Source organism: Electrophorus electricus, chromosome 23, assembly GCF_013358815.1.
Source record: "Electrophorus electricus isolate fEleEle1 chromosome 23, fEleEle1.pri, whole genome shotgun sequence".
Classification (NCBI taxonomy): Eukaryota; Metazoa; Chordata; class Actinopteri; order Gymnotiformes; family Gymnotidae; genus Electrophorus; species Electrophorus electricus.
Window position 1 is genome coordinate 11,108,709 of NC_049557.1, and position 22,174 is coordinate 11,130,882.

Consider the following 22,174-nt stretch of genomic DNA (forward strand, 5'->3'; position numbering starts at 1 on the left):
CCGGATTCTCGTACCAGCAATTCTGATGGTAGCTTTCGACTTTTGTCCCTCACATACGCATGTGTAGACGCCGCTGTCCTCGGGCACAGTGTCAGTGATGACAAGCTCATGTGAAGCATCTCTTTCTCTCAGCTGGTATTTTTGTCCAGGCTGGAGAAGCTTCTCTCCCTTCCACCATTCCACTGCAGCACCAGATCTCGACAGCTCACAGTGCAACGTCACAGCCTTGCCCTCCTCAGCCACCTGGTTCTTCAGCTTCTCCTTAAAACTAATCAACTGCCCTAAAGAAAAGAAATCCATTCAATCAAATGAACACATCAAACAGAAATCTGTGATAAATTTGGCTATTAAATTAAGCATGTTGATTAATGTTACTGTTGAACGGCAGTGGCACTTACAGCTAACAGTAACCCTAGCTGAGGTCTGAGCAGTGCCACATGTGCAGCTGTAGACATCACTGTCCTCGCATCTCAAATGCAGTATCTTCATCTCCAGCACTGGGCCTCTTTGTTGTATCTGGTACCTGCCTCTACACCTGAGCAGCTCCATGCCCTTCCTCCATTCAACAGGAAGTCCAGGTTTTGAAAGTTCACAACGCAAGGTGACACTGGTTCCTTCTTCAGCCATCTGAGTTTTTAGCTTCTGCATGAACGTGATTGGTTGAGCTAGGGAAATTCACCAAATATAATTAGATCTCATCTTAGTAGTATATTTTTCACTAATCTCCTAATAGCAACGCTATCATTAACACATATTACACTAAATGCCTCTCACATTCCAAAACACAATAAGGCCAACCTTTAATTGTAACTGTGGCTTGGGTTCTTTGGTCTGTACAAACACAGCTGTAGAGTCCACTGTCCCCTGGCACTGGATTTCTGATGACAAGCTCCTGTATTGTTACAATCTGTCGGATATGATACTTCCTCCCGGAGCTGAGTGCTTCCTGTTCTCTTAGCCACAGCACTGGTGCCCCGGTCTTGGAGAGCTCACAGCGTAACGTCACAGTCCTGCCCTCCTCTGAATCCTGGTCTTTCAGCTGTTTCATGAATGTGATGGGGAAAGCTGGCAAAGAGATTTGCTACATCTCAGATGCCTTGCTACAAGCTACAAGCAGCCAATATTAAAAGCAGTTATCCGAAAACACTGCTATGACCTTACCATGGATTGTAATGTTGGCCATAGTTCTTTGGTTTCTGCAAATGCAAGTGTAAGTCCCAGAGTCCTCAAGTTTCACACTGTGGATTGTGAGGGAGATATAATTGTTCTTTTGTTTCATCAAGTACTTTTCTCCAGATCTAAGTGTGTCTGGTCCTCTGCGCCACACGTGCTGAACGCCAGGCACAGAGAATTCACAGGAGAGGGTCACACTGCTCCCTTCCACAGCTTCTAGACTCTGAAGATGTTTTGTAAACTCCGCTGGAATAGCTGACATTTAACGCACACACAGTAAGACGTCAAAACATATGGACCAGACTCGCACCAAGACACTGACCAAAATCACACTTCCTACCAGAACACAGGACCGTCCAAACAAAAGAGTGCACTAGAGTGTCATAAACACATTAGGCATTACAGTCTTTGTTCAATGGAACATACTGAATAGGGAATTTTCTACAATGAAAACCATGAGTACTAGCTTGGCTAATAGTAGCTAAACTACTATTTTTTTTTAAACTAAGTAAAGTGGAGTTAAAACCATATGAAATCTAATTTACATTTTTGAAATTTTTTTCCTTTTCAAATGGACATTTGTGGCCTGTTAATAATGTTATTCGTACCCCACTGAAGAGCCGTTTAAACCCCTAGCCTAATAATTTAAATCGTGTGTACAAATACCTTCAAAAATGTTCTAGAACCATCTTTCTTATATCTAGCCATAGATTTGGTATCGTTTTCTCAATGAACGAAGGCCCACCTTTAACAGTCACAGTGGCTGTTGTCCTGACGGATCCTGCGTCACATGAATACACCCCAGCGTCAGTCCATGTGACCTCGCGAATGCTCAACTGGGCTTCAGTTCCAAAACGACTCATCTGACAGCGGGAGGAGCTCCACACTAAGCAGCTGTCTTTATACCAAAGAATATGGCAAGGTTTTGAAGTCCTACACAGCAGCACCAAACTTCCTCCCTCAATAGCTTCAGTATCCTCTAACGCTTTAGTAATTGTCGGGCGCCTTTCTGCAAATGATTGAATTGAAATGCAATAAATGAAGTTCAACAGGGGAACCTATTCAGTCCTAGCTTATCCAGTCTAATCTTGCATCTTGTCACCTGCGAGTTTACGTCTCGCTGTTACCTCTGACTAGGAGGGAGGCGTAGGATCTCTTGTCCCCGGCTTCAAAAGAGATCGTTCCAGTGTCTTTGCATGCCAGCTGTCGTATTGTGAGAGTATGGTGGCCACAAGGGGTCATTTTGATCTCATTTAAATCATTCGTGTAGAGCAAAGTCTCATCAAGATACCATCTGACTTCAGTGAAGTCACTCGGGCAGATGTGACACTTAAAGGTCACACTTTCTCCTTCGAGACATTCAGCATCCTCCAGTTCATCCAAAATGATTACTTTCTGACCTATATGACGTAAAAGCAATAACCTAATTTCTACAGAGTTTACTGGGCTGTTTTTCCCTGAGTAAATGTCACTTTTAATCTTTCCCATGCCTTTGTTTACCTGGTATTATTGGCATAGAGACATTGCCTATGAGAGGAATTTTATTATGTCCTTAATAATGAGATACAAAGAGATCAGACATTACTGATTATAAAATACCATTTGTTACTAACCCCGTGCATTTTTCTCTTACCACGAACTGCTAGAAACGCTCTGCTCTGCACTGTCCCAATGTCGCACGTGTACAAGTCACTGTCGCTTTTCTTGAGGTTGAAGATGGTGAGGGAGAAGATGAGCCCTTTCTTCCTCATAAGGTACTTCTCACCTGGACCCAGCACCGTCGTGCCCTTCAGCCAGAATACCCTCCCTACAGGAGCCTTAGTCTCACACTCCAGGACCAGCGTACTCTTCTCTTCCGCTTGCATGGCCTTCAGTTCCCTAGCAAATGTATGCTGGAAGTCTAAAAAACAAAACAAGCCTACAAAATTAGGTAGGAAAACTTGGTTTCTGAGCCAATCTCCCACTGATTTTGACAGTGAAATGCAAAGTGCACTGCAATTTAACCAGGCTGCCGGGAGGCACAAATTCAGTCACATATTTTGCTTTCAATATGAGACTGTTGATCACAGGACCCTGAATAGTTATGAGCCTATAACCTATAACTGATAATTACAGTATGCTTTAGGGTACATACACCTGATACACCTGACTGTAAAATTCTATTAATATATGCACATTAGTTTGATTTCAGAAGGATTCTCTCACATTAACCCCAATTCCATATAGCTTCACATTCTTCTACAAGTTACATATAAGGTTTTATGTTCACTTTCCAAATACATTAAGCCACCAAATGAACCACATGGCTACTGAAGAACCAACATGGAATGGGCTTGTTTTAACAAACCGGCTGTGTCGATTAATAAATAACACACTTACCTCTGACCTCGAGTCTTGCCCTAGTGGCGAGTCCATCAGCCTCGCAGCAGTACACTCCAGAGTCCCTTACAGTGGCATTATGGATGGTGAGCTTGACCAAATGGCCTTTTTGGCTCATCTCGTACTTGGGACTAACTCTAATCAGCCGGCCGTTCCTCAGCCACCTGGTGGTGACCTCGGGCTTGGTGACCTCACAACTAAGTTCTGCATCTTCTCCAGTTGTCGCTGTAGCATTTAACATGTCCCTAAAGATCATCACAGGCTTCTCTGAGAACAGATGAGACAGATGATTTGTTGGTTTACACTTAATATAAGCAGTTTGTCCCTACTAAAAACAAACATGGTAAAAATGTAAAGGACGTACCTTTCACGAACAGCATGGTCCTGCAACTGAGATCACTGACGCTGAAGACCACATCCCCGGCGTCACATGCCATCACCTCGTAGATCTGCAGGGTGTACCTGCGCCCCTCTTTAGCAACACGGACTCGATCATTGCTGACGATCGACTGGCCACTCAAGGTCCAGGAAGCCTCATGGATAATGTCATGTGACAGAACACATTCAAAATGGCAGTTCTCCCCCTCCAGAACCGCCACTGTCCTCAAGCGCCTGACAATGGTGACACGCAGGTCTGAGGAAAAAAAGGAATAGCTCGTGTGGGATACTATAAATGTCAGTTTTGTCAGCTAATTCAACTGAAAAGTTCATTTTTAGTAAATTTGGAATGTAGAACTTACCACGAACAATAACCTTGGCTTTTGTTTGGCTAGTTTCCACATCGCAAGTGTATTTGCCTGCATCATCTTTTCTGAGCTCGTGAACGATGAGAGCTAACGACTTTCCCAGTTTTAGAATCTCGTGCTTATCACTGGCAATTAGGACTATACCATTTTTCTTCCAAACGGGGATTACTGCTTGCTTGGAAACTTCACACCGTAAATACACTTTGCCGTGCTCCTCAGCCACTACATCTTCCAAAGATCTGAGAAAGACTGCTGGCCTCTCTGAGGGACATGGACACACCAGAGCAGATATCACCCACCACCTTTCTCCTGTTATGAATCAGTCCAATTTCAACTCTCAACTTTTAAAAAAAAATGAAATTATGTCTAATGTTTAGCATACAAGTCACCCCCTGATACAGGTATCAAGTAAGACCCTTCTAACATCTCAACGTAGCCCAACATGGCAAGTTATCATTGTGTATTTAAGGTCAAGCCTATTTTACCCCTTTGACGTCTGACTTTACTGACCTTTCTAATGTAAATGCATTTTCTTCTATAAACAGAACATAATTTTATTGTAAAATTTTAAAATAATAGACCTTAATTAATAGGACTGCAAAGAATTCTCACCTTTGACCCTGAGTAGGGCAGTCTCACTGAGGCCCACAGTTCTGAATGTCACCCTGCTCACCTGTGGGGTGAGTCTTTTGAGAAAGAGGCTGTATATTTTTCCTGCGTTCTGGATCTTGTTTGTGTGACTGGCATGAATGACTCTGTCATTGAGGAGCCACTGGACACTGGTGACCTCGTGGTTCAGCTCACAGCAGAACAATGCAGTTCCCTCTTCTTCCACCTCCACTTGTTCCAGATGCCGTGTGATCTTTAGCCTTTCCACTATATCAGAGTGGAAGCTCAGTGCTTGATGAGCCAACATTCACCAACAAACACATTCTCCAACAAACACCAATGTTCCCCAACAAACACCCACATCCACAATCTCCAACAAACACCAACATTCTCCAACAAACACCAACATTCCCCAACACCCACCCACATTCTCCAACAAACACCAACATTCTTCAACAAACACCCACATTCTCCAACAAACACCAACCTTCTTTCTTTGGCAGTTGATTAAACTATACCAACAAAAGAATGTTGGTGTTTGGTGGAGATTTGTGGTGTAATATGTTCTGACAGTTGAAATAGGAGTCCTACCTTCCACATTTACTTGACCCCTGCTCTCTGCTCCTCCAGCCAGACACCGATATTGCCCTGAATCTGTGGCCTTCACACCCATGATGGTCATTTCAGCTCGGTTCATATCCTGCTCCATGCTGTACTTGCTGGAGGCCAGCAAGGGTGTTCTACCTTTGAACCAGCGCACTACTCTGGGAGAAGGGCAGAACCCACAGCTGAGAGTCGCCGACCCGTCCTCTTTAACCACCACATCCGAAATGGGCTGGGTGACCACCAGGGGGCGCTCTGGTAGGAATGTTGGGACATACGAGCACCAAAACGTAAAAGATTCAGAGAAATGCATACGCTTCCATGGTTCTTAGAGCATGGCTCTTTACCTGTACCAGTGAGCTGTCAGCAGGTGAGCTTTCCTTACCTGTAACAGTGAGCTGTGCTGTTGATCTGCTCTTCCCAAAGCTGAACTGCACGATCCCAGACATGCTGCTGTTGGTGTTGGTGAACTTTAGTCTGTGCGAGGTGCCGTTCCTCTCGATTATGACCTCCGGGCTGGAGGACAGCAGTTCTCTGTTCAGAGTCCACCTTGGCATCCGCTCTGCTCTGAGGTTGGTCTCCACTCTGAAACAAGCCTCCTTAGGCTCCATGACCTCCACTGAGCTCAGTGCTCGTACAATGCTGATGGCCTGCTCTGGAATCATAGACTTCAATTACAACCCGGTAATACATGCCAATGTAAGATCTATTTAACATTATGCAAATAAGATGCTGCATAAATAATGTAGTCAATATCAAGGCCATACACCACAATTTTCTCTCTTAATGTCAGAGTCTGGAGTATCTCACCCTCCACGAAGAGCTGGCAGGAAGTCTTGTTTTCGCCAGCATCGCAAACGAAGACGTCCTCGTCTGAAGAGCCTACCTCATCGATGATGAGCTGCTGGTATACACCTTCGCTAACCAATCGGAACCTCCCAGTGGGCAGGATTTTCCGGCCTCTCTTGTACCATGTGACCTTGGCATTGGCCCGTGACACCTGGCACTCCAGCAGGGCACGGTGCTTGTACAGGACTGTTTTCACCCGGAGCGGCTTCACAAACTGAACTGGAAGCGCTGCAACATGAGTTTTAAAAGCTGTGCACAAAAATGGCAGAGGCTTTAGACAGCCAATTATGGAAAAGTGTTGGTTTGTTTTACCTTTTACTCGCAGCACTGCTGATGAGGAAACTCTCTCTGCAGTAAATTTGATCTCACCAGCGTCTTCTGGCTTGATGGCTTTGAACATCAATGAATGAGTGGTACCTTGAAGTTTGGAGACAAGTTCTTGGATTATAAATTTTGGATTAAAAACATCTGTATTAGACTCTGGTTAAAGATTATCCACACAGCTCATTACTAACATCATATTAGCAAGCCAGAACTCATATCAGTTGCCAGTGACAACAACACCATAGCCATATAAGGCAATCTTACATTCACGTTTGATTTTAATGTTGTCTTTATCTTTTATCCTGATGTCATTCTTGAACCACTTCCCATCCACGTCCTCCAGGTTTACTTCACACACCAATGTCACAGTCTCCTGCTCTGTCACGCTGACATCCTCGAGATGCTTTACAATCTCAATATCTCTGGCTAAAAGACAAGGACAGGAGCAACTTTTAGGCAGACAATTAGTCTAGATACTGACTGTTGTTAGCGATATACTGCACTTTATATATATATATGATTTAAATATACTGCATCAGACCCAGTTTCATAAAACCATGGAGCATAATCATTGTAAAGATTCAACCACTCTCTCTGTAATTCTGTCATGATCTATGCTAGAATGATTTTTTTTAAAAACCAAATCATCAACTGCAATCTTAAATTCCCAGTGTTATACAAATCCAGTGTTGAAAGTTCATAGTATGATACACTCTGGTGTCATGGTATTTCCTGATTGAACTTTAAATGAATCAGGCCTGTTGGATTAGGGAAATTAAACTGTTGCCGGAAGAGTTGAAGAGCAGGGTGGACACTAGGACCAAAGGCATGTTCACCCATATTGGACCGTACAGTTTAATATGTTCCTATCAGAAATTTGGTTATACCTGTGACTATGAGAGTAGCAGAGGTCTCCACTCCTTCAGCCTGAAAACTGATCCGGCCCATGTCAGACAGCGAGGCGCGTGTTAGGGTGAGAGTGTGTCTCCTCCCCTGCGCTGCAATTCGACACGTGGGCTTTGCTTTGAGCTGGACACCGTTCCTGGCCCACACACCATGGATGTAAGCATGACTCAGAGTCACCTCCAATGTGCAGGCGTCTTTTTCACACACCGTCACATCCTCAAGCCCTTTGATCACCTGAACTTTTTTCACTAAATGTTAAACAACAGAACAGTACAGATTTTAATCGAGAGATTTTAATCGTGACTAACGCACTTCAGTGATTGTACATGAGTCTCATCTGTTTGGCAAAGGATAGGAACAAATTCAGAAAAGTCAAAAAGTCAAAATTAGTTCATTAGCCATTAGGACGGTGAAAGCAAAATGTAAACCTGAAGTGGCCTTACATGCCATCATAAAGCTTCCTGATCCCTCACAAGGCCTTGTCAGTCTCCACCCGGCTCACCACATTCCTACAGAAGGAACGTTTCTTAGATATTTATTTAAAATAATTATGATCCATGAAAAATCACTGCATAAATGTGCTGATGCAAAATCTGGATTTGATTTGATTCAAAATGGACTGTTTAGCAAATTTAGTGGATGTGTTGTCTTTGTTATGTTCAGATGTGAATTCAGCTCTGGATCACCACTTCAGCTGTTCTGAATCAGTTCTGTCTGGTCTTAGCCCATCAGAACCCATCATACCATACTGGTTTGTGCTATGGTATGCTGGTATCCTGTGGATCATGGTCAAATTTCACACAGTGTAAAACATGACTGTTTCTTCACATCAGTGAACAAGGCAAGTAAAGCAGGTATGTTAACAGGACAGCATTCCAGAGTGCATTCCAGTGTGCATTCTGGAGAGTATTCCAGAGTACATTTCAGAGTGCATTCTGGAGAGTATTCCAGAGTACATTTCAGAGTGCATTCTGGTGAGTATTCCAGAGAGTGGTTCGTAGGCTTTAAGTACTGACCTCTGTTCAAATGTCATTACTGTCCTAGAGGAAGATGAACTTAAGTGAGGAAGATGAAAATGAAATGTGAAATCAAATGAAATATGATTCTTATCATGTAACTGTGAAGCACTGGTCTGGTTACAAAAATATTTCTACACTTTTTATCTGACATATAATCAGTGGTTATAAAATACAAAAACAGAATTTTCCTTTACTACAGATGATGGCAGAGTAACCTGGGAAGAGTTATGAAGACAAATCAACAAAAATGATGCAGGTTACAACATGAGGCAGTACTGATGCTCAGTAACTCAAACGTGTGAACTGCTCTGTTTTTCTACTCACCCAGTGCATCATCAGGAGAAGAGTGGGCATGTGACCCCACCTTCACATTCTGGGTCATAAAAGTCACACATCTCATCCAAGATCAATGTCTTTTGCACAAATCTCCAACAGATTATGAGGCCGAGTTTCACACGTGAGTCTGGTGTGTAGTCCTCTTTTCCCTCAGGCGCTGGAGAGGACAGTGCGCTGTTTCTAAAGCCTGCCGCTGAACAGCTGGCATCTCTCCCCCCACAGTCACGTCATTATCCATAAAGATAGTGCCATCTCACTATCAGACTCCACTGAGCAAGTCCCCCGGAGATGGAGGAAGGGGGACTGCTCTGTGCACCCACTCACTCACAAAAACGTGTCTCAAAAACTGTTTCAAACATTTAAACAGGAAACCAAACATCTAGAATCTAGAAGTATCTAGAAATCATTCTTATTCTTATTTGGAAAATGTTATGATTTATTTCATTTAAAACAATACTAGCTATGGTTCTAATATTCATAAATAAGTTATTTCAGTTCATGTCCTCATTACATGAAATGCAGCGTCCACTGGCAAAACCCGGCAGCTCAGTGCTCAGACGTGAGATCTTCTCTGCAGAAATTCTCCTGGATTTTGTTTTGCTGAATGAAATTATCAAGGCACAGTCTTCCTCATCTCTGTTATTCTGCTTTAAAAAGCCTCAGAGAAGCTTTACCCAAAATGTACCAACATTTTTGAAATTACACTGCATAAAATACACAGAACCATGTTACAGGGAGTCTACCCTAGCATTTTAAATTTGTTTAAAATTAATTCATTGATAGTTAATAAAGTTCTAAACATCATTTAAATAATTGATAAGCAATTATAACACAATAACTAAAAGAATAAGAGTGACCCATTGCTGAGGAAAGTGAGCCCACATTCAATATTTTAAAGCTCAGATCTTGCTGGATATGTAACTTACTTAGACGTCCTCATCAGTCCACACTATACCTGTCAGTTTAGAATTAATTAATACATTAATACCATGGAACCACCAATGAGACATTTTATTAGTCTGAAAAAAACCTTGGCCTATATTAACACAGGAAATGACTAAATTTCATTCTACAGGAAAACAGTTCACTGTTGCCTTTTTTATTTACATAACTGCTTACTATTGATTTTTTCCCCCACACTGGTTGTTGGCCAGGCTGTAAACAGTAAGGCTGTTAGCTCCAGCATTGCAGACACCACCAGTCCTGGGTAACACACTTAACCTCCATGCCCCCAGGGGGCGCCTATATAGCAGTATGCTAATGAGCCTTGTGATGACTTACACAAAACAGCTGGACATAGCACTTAAGCCCGTGTTCTCTTCACTGTGAGTTTCACGTCTCCTCCCTGCTGACAGTCGACTTAATGAGCATGCATAGGGGCCCTGAATCAAATCCCTGCGCTCGACTGCTAAAGAAATACTGCATGGAATTATATCGTCAGCCTTTTGTCTTCTGCTCACATAAGGGCAGATGGATTAAACTGTGCTGCAGGTGTGGTGATTGGCTGGCCTACCCCTCACTCTGCACGCAGACCATCTGAATAGTTTGTCGGCGCTGTTGCACAACCACTCTAAATATAAGTGTTTGTGCCAGTCTGAACTGCATTGTCCGTGACACCAGCGGTATGTGAGTCAAAACAAAGGGGGATGTGAGTAACTTGACCACATCAAACCGACAGTGTCTGTGCGCAGCCTGCTGTCTTGGCACCAAAACAAATGAAACTTGAAATGTTATTAAGCGCTTTAGTCATCAGTGAAACAAAGAAAGTCCACGTCCTCTCTGTCATGCCATGTCACTATTGCAGAGCTATAATAAAAGTCCCTGTCCATTTGTCCTCCATTATGCCATAAAAATGCATGTTTACCATGTCACTATTGCAGAGCTATGATAAAAGTCCCTGTCCATTTGTACTTGGTCTGAGATAATCTCTTAAACCCCAGGCTGGGGGCATCTCAGTTTCAGCAAAGCTGCAAAATCCCTGGGAGTGACCTTGTCACTGTCCTGAGGCACAAGCTGTCTTTTCACCTCTATGTATGGCCCCAGCTAGCAACCACTGGGTTTGGATTCCCCACAGGAGAATTCCACTGGCATTTAGGATTATGCCAAATATGCATGTTACATTTAATACACTGATACATTTTCATAAAGCTTTCACTTCCATTCATATAATTTTAGTGCACATTTGAAAATGCAGCAGTGTCAATAATAAATGCAAAGCTTTCAAAAATGTTGTTTGTTCTTTTGTTTTGCTTATGTGATAGTTGTGTCGCAGTATAATTGCAATGTGGTGTTTTTGTATCATCAGTCCTAATAAAGGTCTTTGCGGTCCTAGCTTCACCCATCTCCATTTCCTTTATTTTTTGCTACAAGTAGGGGACTGATTGCCTCACCATTGATATCTTTGTTTTGGTCCAAACTCAGTTTAGTTCTTGAAATATCCTATGATATCTTAGGTTCTGTGTGTTAAGATAAAATTACTGAAAAAACAGAAACGACTGTAAAGTCTGTGAAATCAGATGTTAAGTGTGGGGTCTCTCACATTTTCAATAGAGATAATATTTGAAAAATCGCGTAATGGAGGAATTAGTAGAGATGAGTGAATGGCACTGTTTTGTGGAACTCTCAGGCGTGTGACATTATGACCCCCAAAGCTGGGATATGGCCCTGATATGGCCCTGATATGGCCCTGAATGGAATAGGTTTACCCCTGTATAACACATATTCATCACTCCTTTAATTATGAGGTACATTTATTAGCAGAGCTACCAGATGCATGTATGACTATATCACCTACTCTTAGCAAATCTGGACAAGTTGGCATATCTTGGGTGACTCTGTGGTAATATATAAACAACCTCAAATATAAAGCTCTGAAACTTCTGAAAAGTTTTAAGTGTTAAACCCACTAAAAAACAAAGTGGAGATATGTTTGGAGGAGCAGAGGCATGTGGTCGTGTGTCCAGATGGTCCTACGTTGCTCTTCAGTTACTTTTTTCCTTTCTTCTTGGCATCCTTGCTTCCTTTCTCGGGGACATCAACCTCTCCCTCCCTCCCCAAGGCCATCTTTACTCTCTTCTTACCAAGTGGAGTTTTAGCATACCAGGCCTGTGAAACAAAAAAGAAATAACTATATAAATCGCCCAGTCTGGCATAACTCTGGAAATAATATAATCACACTATACATTCATGATTTGTTTTTTAATATTATGATATTTTTTTAAGTCTTTAAGTCTGTTTGTGTGCTGGCAAGGCAGTTATTCTTCACCAAGTGAAAACTGTGCTATGCTACAGCAAGAACACAAAAGCCACAGAAGAAAAAGAAATCCTTCTTAGAAATTCTGACATCATTGTGAGATCATTTCTTTACTTTGAGGGCCTCTTCCTCTTCCTGGAAGATCGGGTCGATCTTGGCAAGGTGAGAGACGAACTCAACTGCCAGCAGAGGGCACTTGGTGAGCCGCTGCAGGCGGTGTTCTGTCAGGACTTTGCGCACCACCCGCACCATCTGGCCAGGTGTGTAACCATCTGAGACCTTGCCCAGGGAGCTGAGGTCCAGGGCGCTGGTCACCATGCCGCCATTCTGCTTGATCAGCTCCTTCCACATGACTGCAGTAATACACACACATACCAGCTGCTGTTTCCCTTATACACACACACACACACACACACACACACACACACACACACACACACACACACACACACACACATACTAGCTACTGTTTCCCTTATACACACACACATACCAGCTGCTGTTTCCCTTATACACACACACACACACACACACATACTAGCTACTGTTTCCCTTATACACACACACACACACACACACACACACACACACACACACACACACACACACACACACACACACACACACACACACATACCAGCTGCTGTTTCCCTTATACACACACACACACACACACACACACACACACACACACACACACACACACACACACACATCAGCTGCTGTTTCCCTTATACACATACATATGAGCCACTGTTTCCCTTACACACACACACACACACATACCAGCTGCTGTTTCCCTTATACATATACATATGAGCCACTGTTTCCCTTATACACACACACATACTAGCTACTGTTTCCCTTATACACACACACACACACACACACACACACACCAGCTGCTGTTTCCCTTATACATATACATATGAGCCACTGTTTCCCTTATACACACACACATACTAGCTACTGTTTCCCTTATACACACACACACACCAGCTGCTGTTTCCCTTATACACATACATATGAGCCACTGTTTCCCTTATACACACACACATACTAGCTACTGTTTCCCTTATACACACACACACACACACACACACACACACACACACATACCAGCTGCTGTTTCCCTTATACACACACACACACACACACACACACACAAACACACATACCAGCTACTGTTTCCCTTATACACACACACACACACACACATACACACACACACACACACACACACACACACACACACACACATACTAGCTACTGTTTCCCTTATACACACACACACACCAGCTGCTGTTTCCCTTATACACATACATATGAGCCACTGTTTCCCTTATACACACACACACACACACACACACACACACACACACAAACACACACACACACACATACATACCAGCTGGTTTCCCTTATGCACATACATACAAGCCACTGTTTCCCTTATAGACACACACACACACACACACACACACACACACACACACACACACACACACACACACAAACACACACACTTCAATGATGCTAGTCACTCAAGCAACTCATTAGCAAATTCCTCCGTTTATTCACTGCTTGAATTTTGCTATGGTGTAGGGTTGGCTCATTAATATTCATAAGGTTGCATAGTAAACTCTGCAGTATCCATTTATGTCAGTGGAATCTAATGAATATTTATAAGCCCAGTCATAGTAGAGTTCACAAATCCACTAGGTGGTCCATCAAATATATGAATTAGTGTAACTGTGGTGGCGGGCATATATTGATATTTCTGAAAAAGTCATAGTTGTAAGACATGCAGGAGCCTTTGGATCACGCACCGTATCTTGTCCCGTAGTCTGGTCTTGGTATGAGGATGATCTTAGTGTAAACCTTACACAGTGATTTTAGATCTGCATTGAGGGGACTGTTTGTTGTTCCAATTATTAGAATACGGTCTTCTCCTTTGATAGATTTAAGGACCTTGGGCAAATCTTTCTTTAGTCGCTTTGGATCTAACTGTAAATAAATCAAGAACACTTATTTCAGTCATAAATAAGTAATTACATAACAAAATGTAGTGTGGTACAATATAAAGTCATCTTCTAGAAGGTAGCTTACCTCTTTTTCCTCCTTTGGTACTTTCTTATAAAACATTTTCTCAGCATCTCCAATCCACACCACAGAGGGCTGCAGTAGTCTGGCAACCTGGGCACAAAAAAAATTATCATACCACTCTTACAAATGTAACTCACAGCCCCAGTTACCATACCACTCTTACAAATGTAACTCACAGCCCCAGTTACCATACCACTCTTACAAATGTAACTCACAGCCCCAGTTACCATACCACTCCTTACAAATGTAACTCACAGCCCCAGTTACCATACCACTGTTACAAATGTAACTTACAGCCCCAGTTACCATACCACTCTTACAAATGTAACTCACAGCCCATTACCATACCACAGTTACAAATGTAACTCACAGCCCCAGTTACTATACCAGTTACAAATGTAACTCACAGCCCCAGTTACTATATCACAGTTACAAATGTAACTCACAGCCCCAGTTACCATACCAGTTACAAATGTAACTCACAGCCCCAGTTACTATACCACAGTCACAAATGTAACTCACAGCCCCAGTTATCATACCACTGTTACAAATGTAACTTAGCCCTAGTTACCATACCACAGTTACAAATGTAACTCACAGCCCCAGTTACCATACCACTGTTACAAACGTATCTCCCAGACCTTGTTACCATACCATTTTCAGTACCTTTTAGTCCTCTGAATCAGCTCGTCGGCTCATTTATACAATCCAGCAGTTGTTAGAATACACAATAAACAGGAGTGGGAATGCTGAATTACAACACAATACCAAGGCACACAAAGGTACAGAAACAATGGGGTGCCTAATTCTGGTCCAGGAAAACATTTAGTTCCAACTCTGAAAATACACATGATCCAGCCTTTGGTAAGATCTGAATATTACCCCAGGTATGTTGGGGCTAAGTTATGCATATCTGGAGCTGGGTACCACAACCGCAAAAACTACTGATCCTGGCACAGTTGCTGCAAAATCTATTGCTCCTGACAGAGTGCTGGCTTCACCTTAAAGACCATGTGCAGCATCATCTGCAAACCAGTCCTTCCTGGGTACTTTCCCACCAGGTTCAGAGGGGAAAGGTCAAATAGGTTTGCTCCTGTCTCCTGACAGATAGCATGGACAAGCATCTTCTTCCCCACTCCGGAAGGGCCCACCAGCAGCAAAGCCTTCACCAGTGGAGCTTTCTCGCGGAGCACCTGGGAACCTTGAACATAGTGAAACCGAGACTGAAAGCTGACAACTAACAGATAGCTGTCTTATAAACACCTTTACAATGTCTGGCACAAGCAAAAATCTCCTTTCATTGCTCAATGTTAGGAAGCCTTAAAGTTGCCAACATCAATGCTTTTTCTTCCTATCATTAGGAATTAATTTAGTTAGGATTCCGAGATGGAAAATGTGTAAAGTCTACTTACCTAATGGTAAAATGGCATAAAGAGGAATTAGCTGCCGCACATCGGATAATGAAGGCATGGGCTCTATGTCCATCTGCCGAAGAGTAGTGCCAAGGTAGTTATAGTCCCCTAAATGATAAAGGTAGTTATAGTCCCCTAATAATAAAGGTAGTTATAGTCCCCTAAATGACAAAGGTAGTTATAGTTCCCTAATGATAAAGGTAGTTATAGTTCCCTAAACCATAAAGGTAGTTATAGTTCCCTAATGATAAAGGTAGTTATAGTTCCCTAAACCATAAAGGTAGTTATAGTTCCCTAATGATAAAGGTAGTTATAGTTCCCTAAACCATAAAGGTAGTTATAGTTCCCTAAACCATAAAGGTAGTTATAGTTCCCTAATGATAAAGGTAGTTATAGTTCCCTAATGATAAAGGTGGTTATAGTTCCCTAATGATAAAGGTGGTTATAGTTCCCTAATGATAAAGGTAGTTATAGTTCCCTAATAATAAAGGTAGTTATAGTTCCCTAAACCATAAAGGTAGTTATAGTTCCCTAATGATAAAGGTAGTTATAGTTCCCTAAACCATAAAGGTAGTTATAGTTCCCTAAACCATAAAGGTAGTTATAGTTCCCTAATGATAAAGGTAGTTATAGTTCCCTAAACCATAAAGGTAGTTATAGTTCCCTAATGATAAAGGTAGTTATAGTTCCCTAAACCATAAAGGTAGTTATAGTTCCCTAAACCATAAAGGTAGTTATAGTTCCCTAATGATAAAGGTGGTTATAGTTCCCTAATGATAAAGGTGGTTATAGTTCCCTAATGATAAAGGTGGTTATAGTTCCCTAATGATAAAGGTAGTTATAGTTCCCTAATGATAAAGGTGGTTATAGTTCCCTAATGATAAAGGTGGTTATAGTTCCCTAATGATAAAGGTAGTTATAGTTCCCTAATAATAAAGGTAGTTATAGTTCCCTAAACCATAAAGGTAGTTATAGTTCCCTAAACCATAAAGGTAGTTATAGTTCCCTAATGATAAAGGTAGTTATAGTTCCCTAAACCATAAAGGTAGTTATAGTTCCCTAAACCATAAAGGTAGTTATAGTTCCCTAAACCATAAAGGTAGTTATAGTTCCCTAATGATAAAGGTAGTTATAGTTCCCTAAACCATAAAGGTCAGAGGAATAGTACTGCTGATCAAAGGGGGCTTGTTTTCTCATCATATTGGCTGCAACTACAAGTACTGTTGACATTTGTCTCCTGTTGTAACCCTAAAACCCTGCACAACAACTAGAAAACCCACATGCAAAAGATGTGTAAACAACTATAGATATACCATATGCAATACTTACTGGTATGTACATTTCATACTAATATTACACAAAAACATAACTTAAACATGTTTTCTTTATATGGTACTTCAGATAAGCAGAAAAAAGCATTTATACAGTATAAGACTCTAGTGTCAAATAAAAAGCTATAAACGTGTTGAAGTGCAGTCGCAGACTGGTGCTCATACCTATGTAGTCCTGGAGTTTTACATTCTCTGCTGGTTTGAGCAGCCCTTGTTCTACCAGCTCTTGATACAGAGATTCAATGGTCCTGACAGGGGATATTGAAGCCCAATAAACTTGCCTTCAACACATTTCAGACTTGCTCTTAGAGCAGCTACAGCACTGCTACAACCTTCCATACAAAGACTCATAAGTAGTGCTACTCACCTATCAGCTGTGAGGTCTTTCTCTTTCTTTTTCTTCTTTTCACTCTTTGACCCTTTCTTTTTCTGCACAGAAATAAGCAATAGTAATATTTCTAGCAATAGAAACAAGCACATGTAAACAGGAGTGAACACAGCTCCAGTGGAGCCGGATGATCACGCAGATATCTGCTCCTTCACACCTTCCCGGAGGGTTTAGCCTTCCTGCCTTTGTCTCTGTCCACAGCCAGCTTCCAGTTAGCAAGCTCCTGTCTCATCAGCTCGTCCACCTGTATGAACAGCGTAACGCAGATATCTCTGAGAAACACTATCCACACAAACCACGACAACATGGGACAAAGTGCCGCACTTCGCATGGAGCATCGGAGATTAGATCAAATTGTAAGATACAATATTGTAAATTCATGATGAAATATCACATTAAAGGTTAATATTTACATAGGCGAACAAAACGTAATTTATGCCTTGATAGTTAAGGCCTACTTAAGGGATTTAAAGTGTGCCAATAGGAAACGGATTGGAACTTTACGATGCCGTCTCAACTCCAACAAAACCTGTTCATGTAAATTACAGAACAGAGCAAAGCTGCCTACTGAAACATTACTCCACGCACTGAGTATACCAAAGTAGGTTTCAGTGGTCCAGCAGTCACCTGAAGTCTTATTTCTGTCTCAATCTCTTTCCTCTTCTCCTCTTTGATGAGCTCCGCTTCGTGTCTCTGGCTGAAGTTCTTGGATTCATCTCTGTTTTTCCAAACTTCTGTGGATGAGACCCACACACAGAACCCGAGTCAGTCAGGCTCACTGAGAGTAAGAGCTGCTCCTCCAAACATGGGTCTTCAGTGGGACTACATGAATAGAAACACTCAGACTTGCCTACAAATGTTTTGTGTCCGCTCTGCAGGTCTGACAGGAAAGCAGATGAGAGCATCTTCAGGCCCGGTTCTTCATCCTGGAATAAGAGTGTCTGAATGAGATGAATGTAGTGGGTTACAGACCAGTGTTACTGATGTGATGAGTGTAGTGTAGTGGGTTACAAACCAGTGTTACTGATCTGATGAGTGTAGTACGGTGGGTTACAGACCAGTGTTACTGATGTGATGAGTGTAGTGCGATACAGACCAGTGTTACTGATGTGATGAGTGTAGTGCGTTACAGACCAGTGTTACTGATGTGATGAGTGTAGTGCGTTACAGACCTGTGTTATTGATGTGATGAGTGTAGTGCGTTACAGACCAGTGTTACTGATGTGATGAGTGTAGTGCGTTACAGAGCAGTGTTACTGATGTGATGAGTGTAGTGCGTTACAGAGCAGTGTTACTGATGTGATGAGTGTAGTGCGTTACAGAGCAGTGTTACTGATGTGATGAGTGTAGTGGGTTACAGATCAGTGTTACTGATCTGATGAGTGTAGTGCGTTACAGAGCAGTGTTACTGATGTGATGAGTGTAGTGCGTTACAGAGCAGTGTTACTGATGTGATGAGTGTAGTGCGTTACAGACCTGTGTTATTGATGTGATGAGTGTAGTGCGTTACAGACCAGTGTTACTGATGTGATGAGTGTAGTGCGTTACAGAGCAGAGTTACTGATGTGATGAGTGTAGTGGGTTACAGACCAGTGTTACTGATGTGATGATTGTAGTGGGTTACAGACCAGTGTTACTGATGTGATGAGTGTAGTGCGTTACAGACCAGTGTTACTGATCTGATGAGTGTAGTGCGTTACAGACCAGTGTTACTGATGTGATGAGTGTAGTGCGTTACAGACCAGTGTTACTGATGTGATGATTGTAGTGGGTTACAGACCAGTGTTACTGATGTGCACACACCTCCTCTGCTTCTTGTCCTTTCCTTTTGTCTTTTGTCTGTTCTTTCCCTCCTGTCTTTTTGTTGGCTTCCTCTTCTTCCTCAGCTTTTAGCTCTTCCATCAGCTTCAGCGAGATGAACATTATACTCAGTGACCGGTGAGGTCGGGTGCAAGCCAACCAAGGCACACATAGCTGACGGCCACCCGCACAGCATAAACAGGACCTTTAATGGCACTGAGTTTAAGGTGAGTTAAAGCCCTGCGCAGTTCTGCACCTCGCTCTTAAACAGTGCCGTGACAGATCTACCTGCTGAGGTGTTTTAGCAGCAAAAATGAGGGCAGAGCCACCATCTTCCTCTTCAGGGTAGTCAGGAAAGGAACCTGTTGCATCACTATAGAAATAAGACTTTTATTACAGTCGAATCTAGTGAACACACAGACTGTGTGCACTAATGTTCCAAAAGTAGTCTACAATCACTGTAAAAGTAACAATGCAGTCACTGTAGCGCTGCAACATAAAGCGTGGGCTAAGCATGGAGCATTCTAGGAGATGTAGTGCAGTTCTGTGGGTCTCACTCACTGGCATTCGATGAACCACTGTCGTATCTGGTCCTTCATGGTCTCTCTCATGTCTGGGCCCTCCGTCTCTCGGAGGCTGCTGGTGATGAACACCAGGGCTTTCTGGAAGTCCTCCTCATGCTCCTCCTGCCTGGCTCTTCTGCGAGCCTTGTTGGCTTCAGCCAGTACTGCAGCCGGGCAAGGCTGGGATAGGCCGGGCTCCATGGCCTACAGCAAGCACCGAGAGAACACAGGGAAGGACATTACCTCACCACACGGTGGAAGAGCTCCACCTACTGGATATCTCAGATATTTCATTAACATGAGACGGTGTATTTGCCTCACCATGCCCAGAAAAATCATCTCCTCCTCCCGCTCCTGCTTAGTTTTTTTCCTTTGAATAAAACCCTTCCATACCTTTGGAAGCAGAGATAAGCTCAGCCAATCAGAGCCATTTTTCACCCCTTAATTTGCATATGCATTCACAAACAGTGCTAGATACAAAATCAGGCAATACACCTGTGCGCACCATAAATTTGTATACCATCGTTGCCTGTGTGTGTCTAATACCTTCTGGATTCGGACTGCAGCCTGGTCAGTGTTGGCCACACTGAGGTCTTGGTGCTTGGCCCTCTTCTGCCTCTCCTCATCTCTCTGGATCTCTCGCATGAACTTTGCCCTCAGGCGACCCTGCCGTGCTCTCTCCGTCACCTGAATCATTTTAACGGCCTCCTCCAGGCTTAGAGCACGGCCTTCATCAGCAGGCTGAGGGAAGAAGGAGATCTCAGCCATTTCCAAGTTCTTCCTTCTCACCATCATCCTCAGAGGTCTGGACTTGGAACTGTTTTGCAAAGCTGTGTTATGTTAAAAGCACTGAACAGGTAAAAGGGAGCTCAACTAACATGAAGCAAAAAGACAACTGAAAAAAAACAGACAAAGACAGTTAGCTGCTCTGTGAATTCTACACACTTTGGGTTTCTCCGCTGTTGCCATTAGATCCAGTATTCTGGAGAGCATCTGCTGTCGATCTCGCTGAACTTTGCTTTGCTCACTGAGGAAATACCTTGGAATTGGAATTTCTAGGTCCTCCTGTAACCAATAAGGTGTAGAGGACACATCCGTGAGATGCATCCACCGAACTAACTCAACAGAGCACTGCATAGAAGCGGTGGTCATTTGGAGTCTATTAAACAACAGCATAGATAAACACTTCAAATTTTGTTTTTACTACAAGAAACGTTAGTGTTCACTTGACATTAGTGTTTACTTTTCCTGGCACTACCTAGTAAGAAAATCACTAGGAAACATCCATTCATACATTTCACCAGAGTTACAGACAGGATCCCCTTACAAACGCACAGGGGTCAATTTCAAATCGAGAATGACATCATCCATATAGTGGAATTCCGAGAATTCCTTCTCCACCATCTCGTTCTTGAGTTCCAGCACGCGTCCCATGGTGGCATCCAGCAATCCTCGAATCAGCCTCCTCTTCTGTGGATGAGCGATCTGGTCGTAGGCCTCCTCCAGCCGTCTAAAGATCTGCGTGTAGCGCACGTAGAGTGAGGCGAGGCGCTGGAAGAACACTACTCGGTCTCTCTCCGGCCGTGACGACTCCGGCGGCACCTCCTCGCTTAACAGGCTGCTCAGCCCCTCCTGGGCGTCACGCCAGAGTTTATTGTATGTGCTGCAATAAAGACATTTTTCCTCGTACACTTAACGCGAGAAAACTGCGCATAAGATACAGCATTCATAGACGTACTATAAAGACAAGTGTTACTTTCAAAGTTGTTTGATTCAGAAACAAACTGCAGCTCTGCTTTTACAGTAAAATCTGTCCAAAACTCCACTGTCAAGCAACTTACTTAGCTACAATACTTTAGCTAGCTAGCCCGGTAGCTAACGGACTAACCTGTGAGACATGGCCTAGATAGACAGGTACTCTGGTCTTCACTAGTGCTCATCTAAGGTCAGCTTTAAATGGTTTTAAAGAAATGTTAATCTCCATTTCCGTCATTTCGCATATAAGATGCAAGCCATAACGTTATTTGCTCACAACTTTGCAGCCGGTTGTCAACTTTGTATCCATGGAAACTAAGACCACGTGACGGAAACACGGACGCGCATCATGTTTCGCCTAAGGGCACAATTCTCGCTAGAGCCAGAAAGTTTAGTTAGGGAGGCCAGGTCGTGCATGGAAGACGAATTAACAGAACATCAAAATTATCCGTTTATATAGATTAAAATAAAGCCTGCAGAATGGTTTCAGGAAACGTGATGGTAAAGTATGCTTCAGATGACTATTTAAAACAATAGAGAATTCAGACCTGTATCTCAAGACTCCGGGGAATCACCCCCAAAACAGCTCTACATTCGATAAAGAACCAATAACTACTAGCGC

General features: G+C 42.7%; 2 protein-coding genes across 2 annotated transcripts in view; both read right to left on the reverse strand.

Annotated features, from left to right (window-relative positions):
• obscna (obscurin, cytoskeletal calmodulin and titin-interacting RhoGEF a) overlaps positions 1-8,096 on the reverse strand; it is a 38,922-nt gene extending 30,826 nt beyond the window's left edge. The window contains exons 1-18 of the mRNA XM_035522220.1: positions 8,033-8,096; positions 7,571-7,837; positions 6,948-7,109; positions 6,672-6,776; positions 6,321-6,587; positions 5,896-6,165; positions 5,499-5,765; positions 4,911-5,174; positions 4,293-4,559; positions 3,917-4,186; positions 3,553-3,819; positions 2,807-3,073; positions 2,301-2,573; positions 1,919-2,182; positions 1,162-1,428; positions 799-1,065; positions 399-665; positions 15-281 (exon numbers count right to left, since the gene is read on the reverse strand). Coding sequence (XP_035378113.1) covers positions 15-281; positions 399-665; positions 799-1,065; positions 1,162-1,428; positions 1,919-2,182; positions 2,301-2,573; positions 2,807-3,073; positions 3,553-3,819; positions 3,917-4,186; positions 4,293-4,559; positions 4,911-5,174; positions 5,499-5,765; positions 5,896-6,165; positions 6,321-6,587; positions 6,672-6,776; positions 6,948-7,109; positions 7,571-7,837; positions 8,033-8,039 — 4,285 coding nt within the window. The 5' untranslated portion in view covers positions 8,040-8,096. The remainder of the gene's footprint in view (positions 1-14; positions 282-398; positions 666-798; positions 1,066-1,161; positions 1,429-1,918; positions 2,183-2,300; positions 2,574-2,806; positions 3,074-3,552; positions 3,820-3,916; positions 4,187-4,292; positions 4,560-4,910; positions 5,175-5,498; positions 5,766-5,895; positions 6,166-6,320; positions 6,588-6,671; positions 6,777-6,947; positions 7,110-7,570; positions 7,838-8,032) is intronic.
• A 1,913-nt stretch (positions 8,097-10,009) lies between these two features.
• On the reverse strand, positions 10,010-21,843 carry zgc:153738 (uncharacterized protein LOC558115 homolog). Its single transcript, XM_027026237.2, has 19 exons — positions 21,686-21,843; positions 21,133-21,460; positions 20,743-20,862; positions 20,344-20,538; positions 20,119-20,190; positions 19,796-20,001; positions 19,523-19,607; positions 19,238-19,339; positions 18,285-18,360; positions 18,062-18,168; positions 17,592-17,678; positions 17,414-17,475; positions 17,212-17,294; positions 15,716-15,823; positions 15,305-15,504; positions 14,307-14,393; positions 14,027-14,204; positions 12,312-12,550; positions 10,010-12,049 (listed from the first exon to the last, which is right to left on the reverse strand). The coding sequence occupies exons 1-19, from the start codon at positions 21,694-21,696 to the stop codon at positions 11,930-11,932; spliced, it is 2,466 nt and encodes an 821-aa protein (XP_026882038.2). The 5' UTR covers positions 21,697-21,843; the 3' UTR covers positions 10,010-11,929.
• Positions 21,844-22,174: the final 331 nt, after the last annotated feature.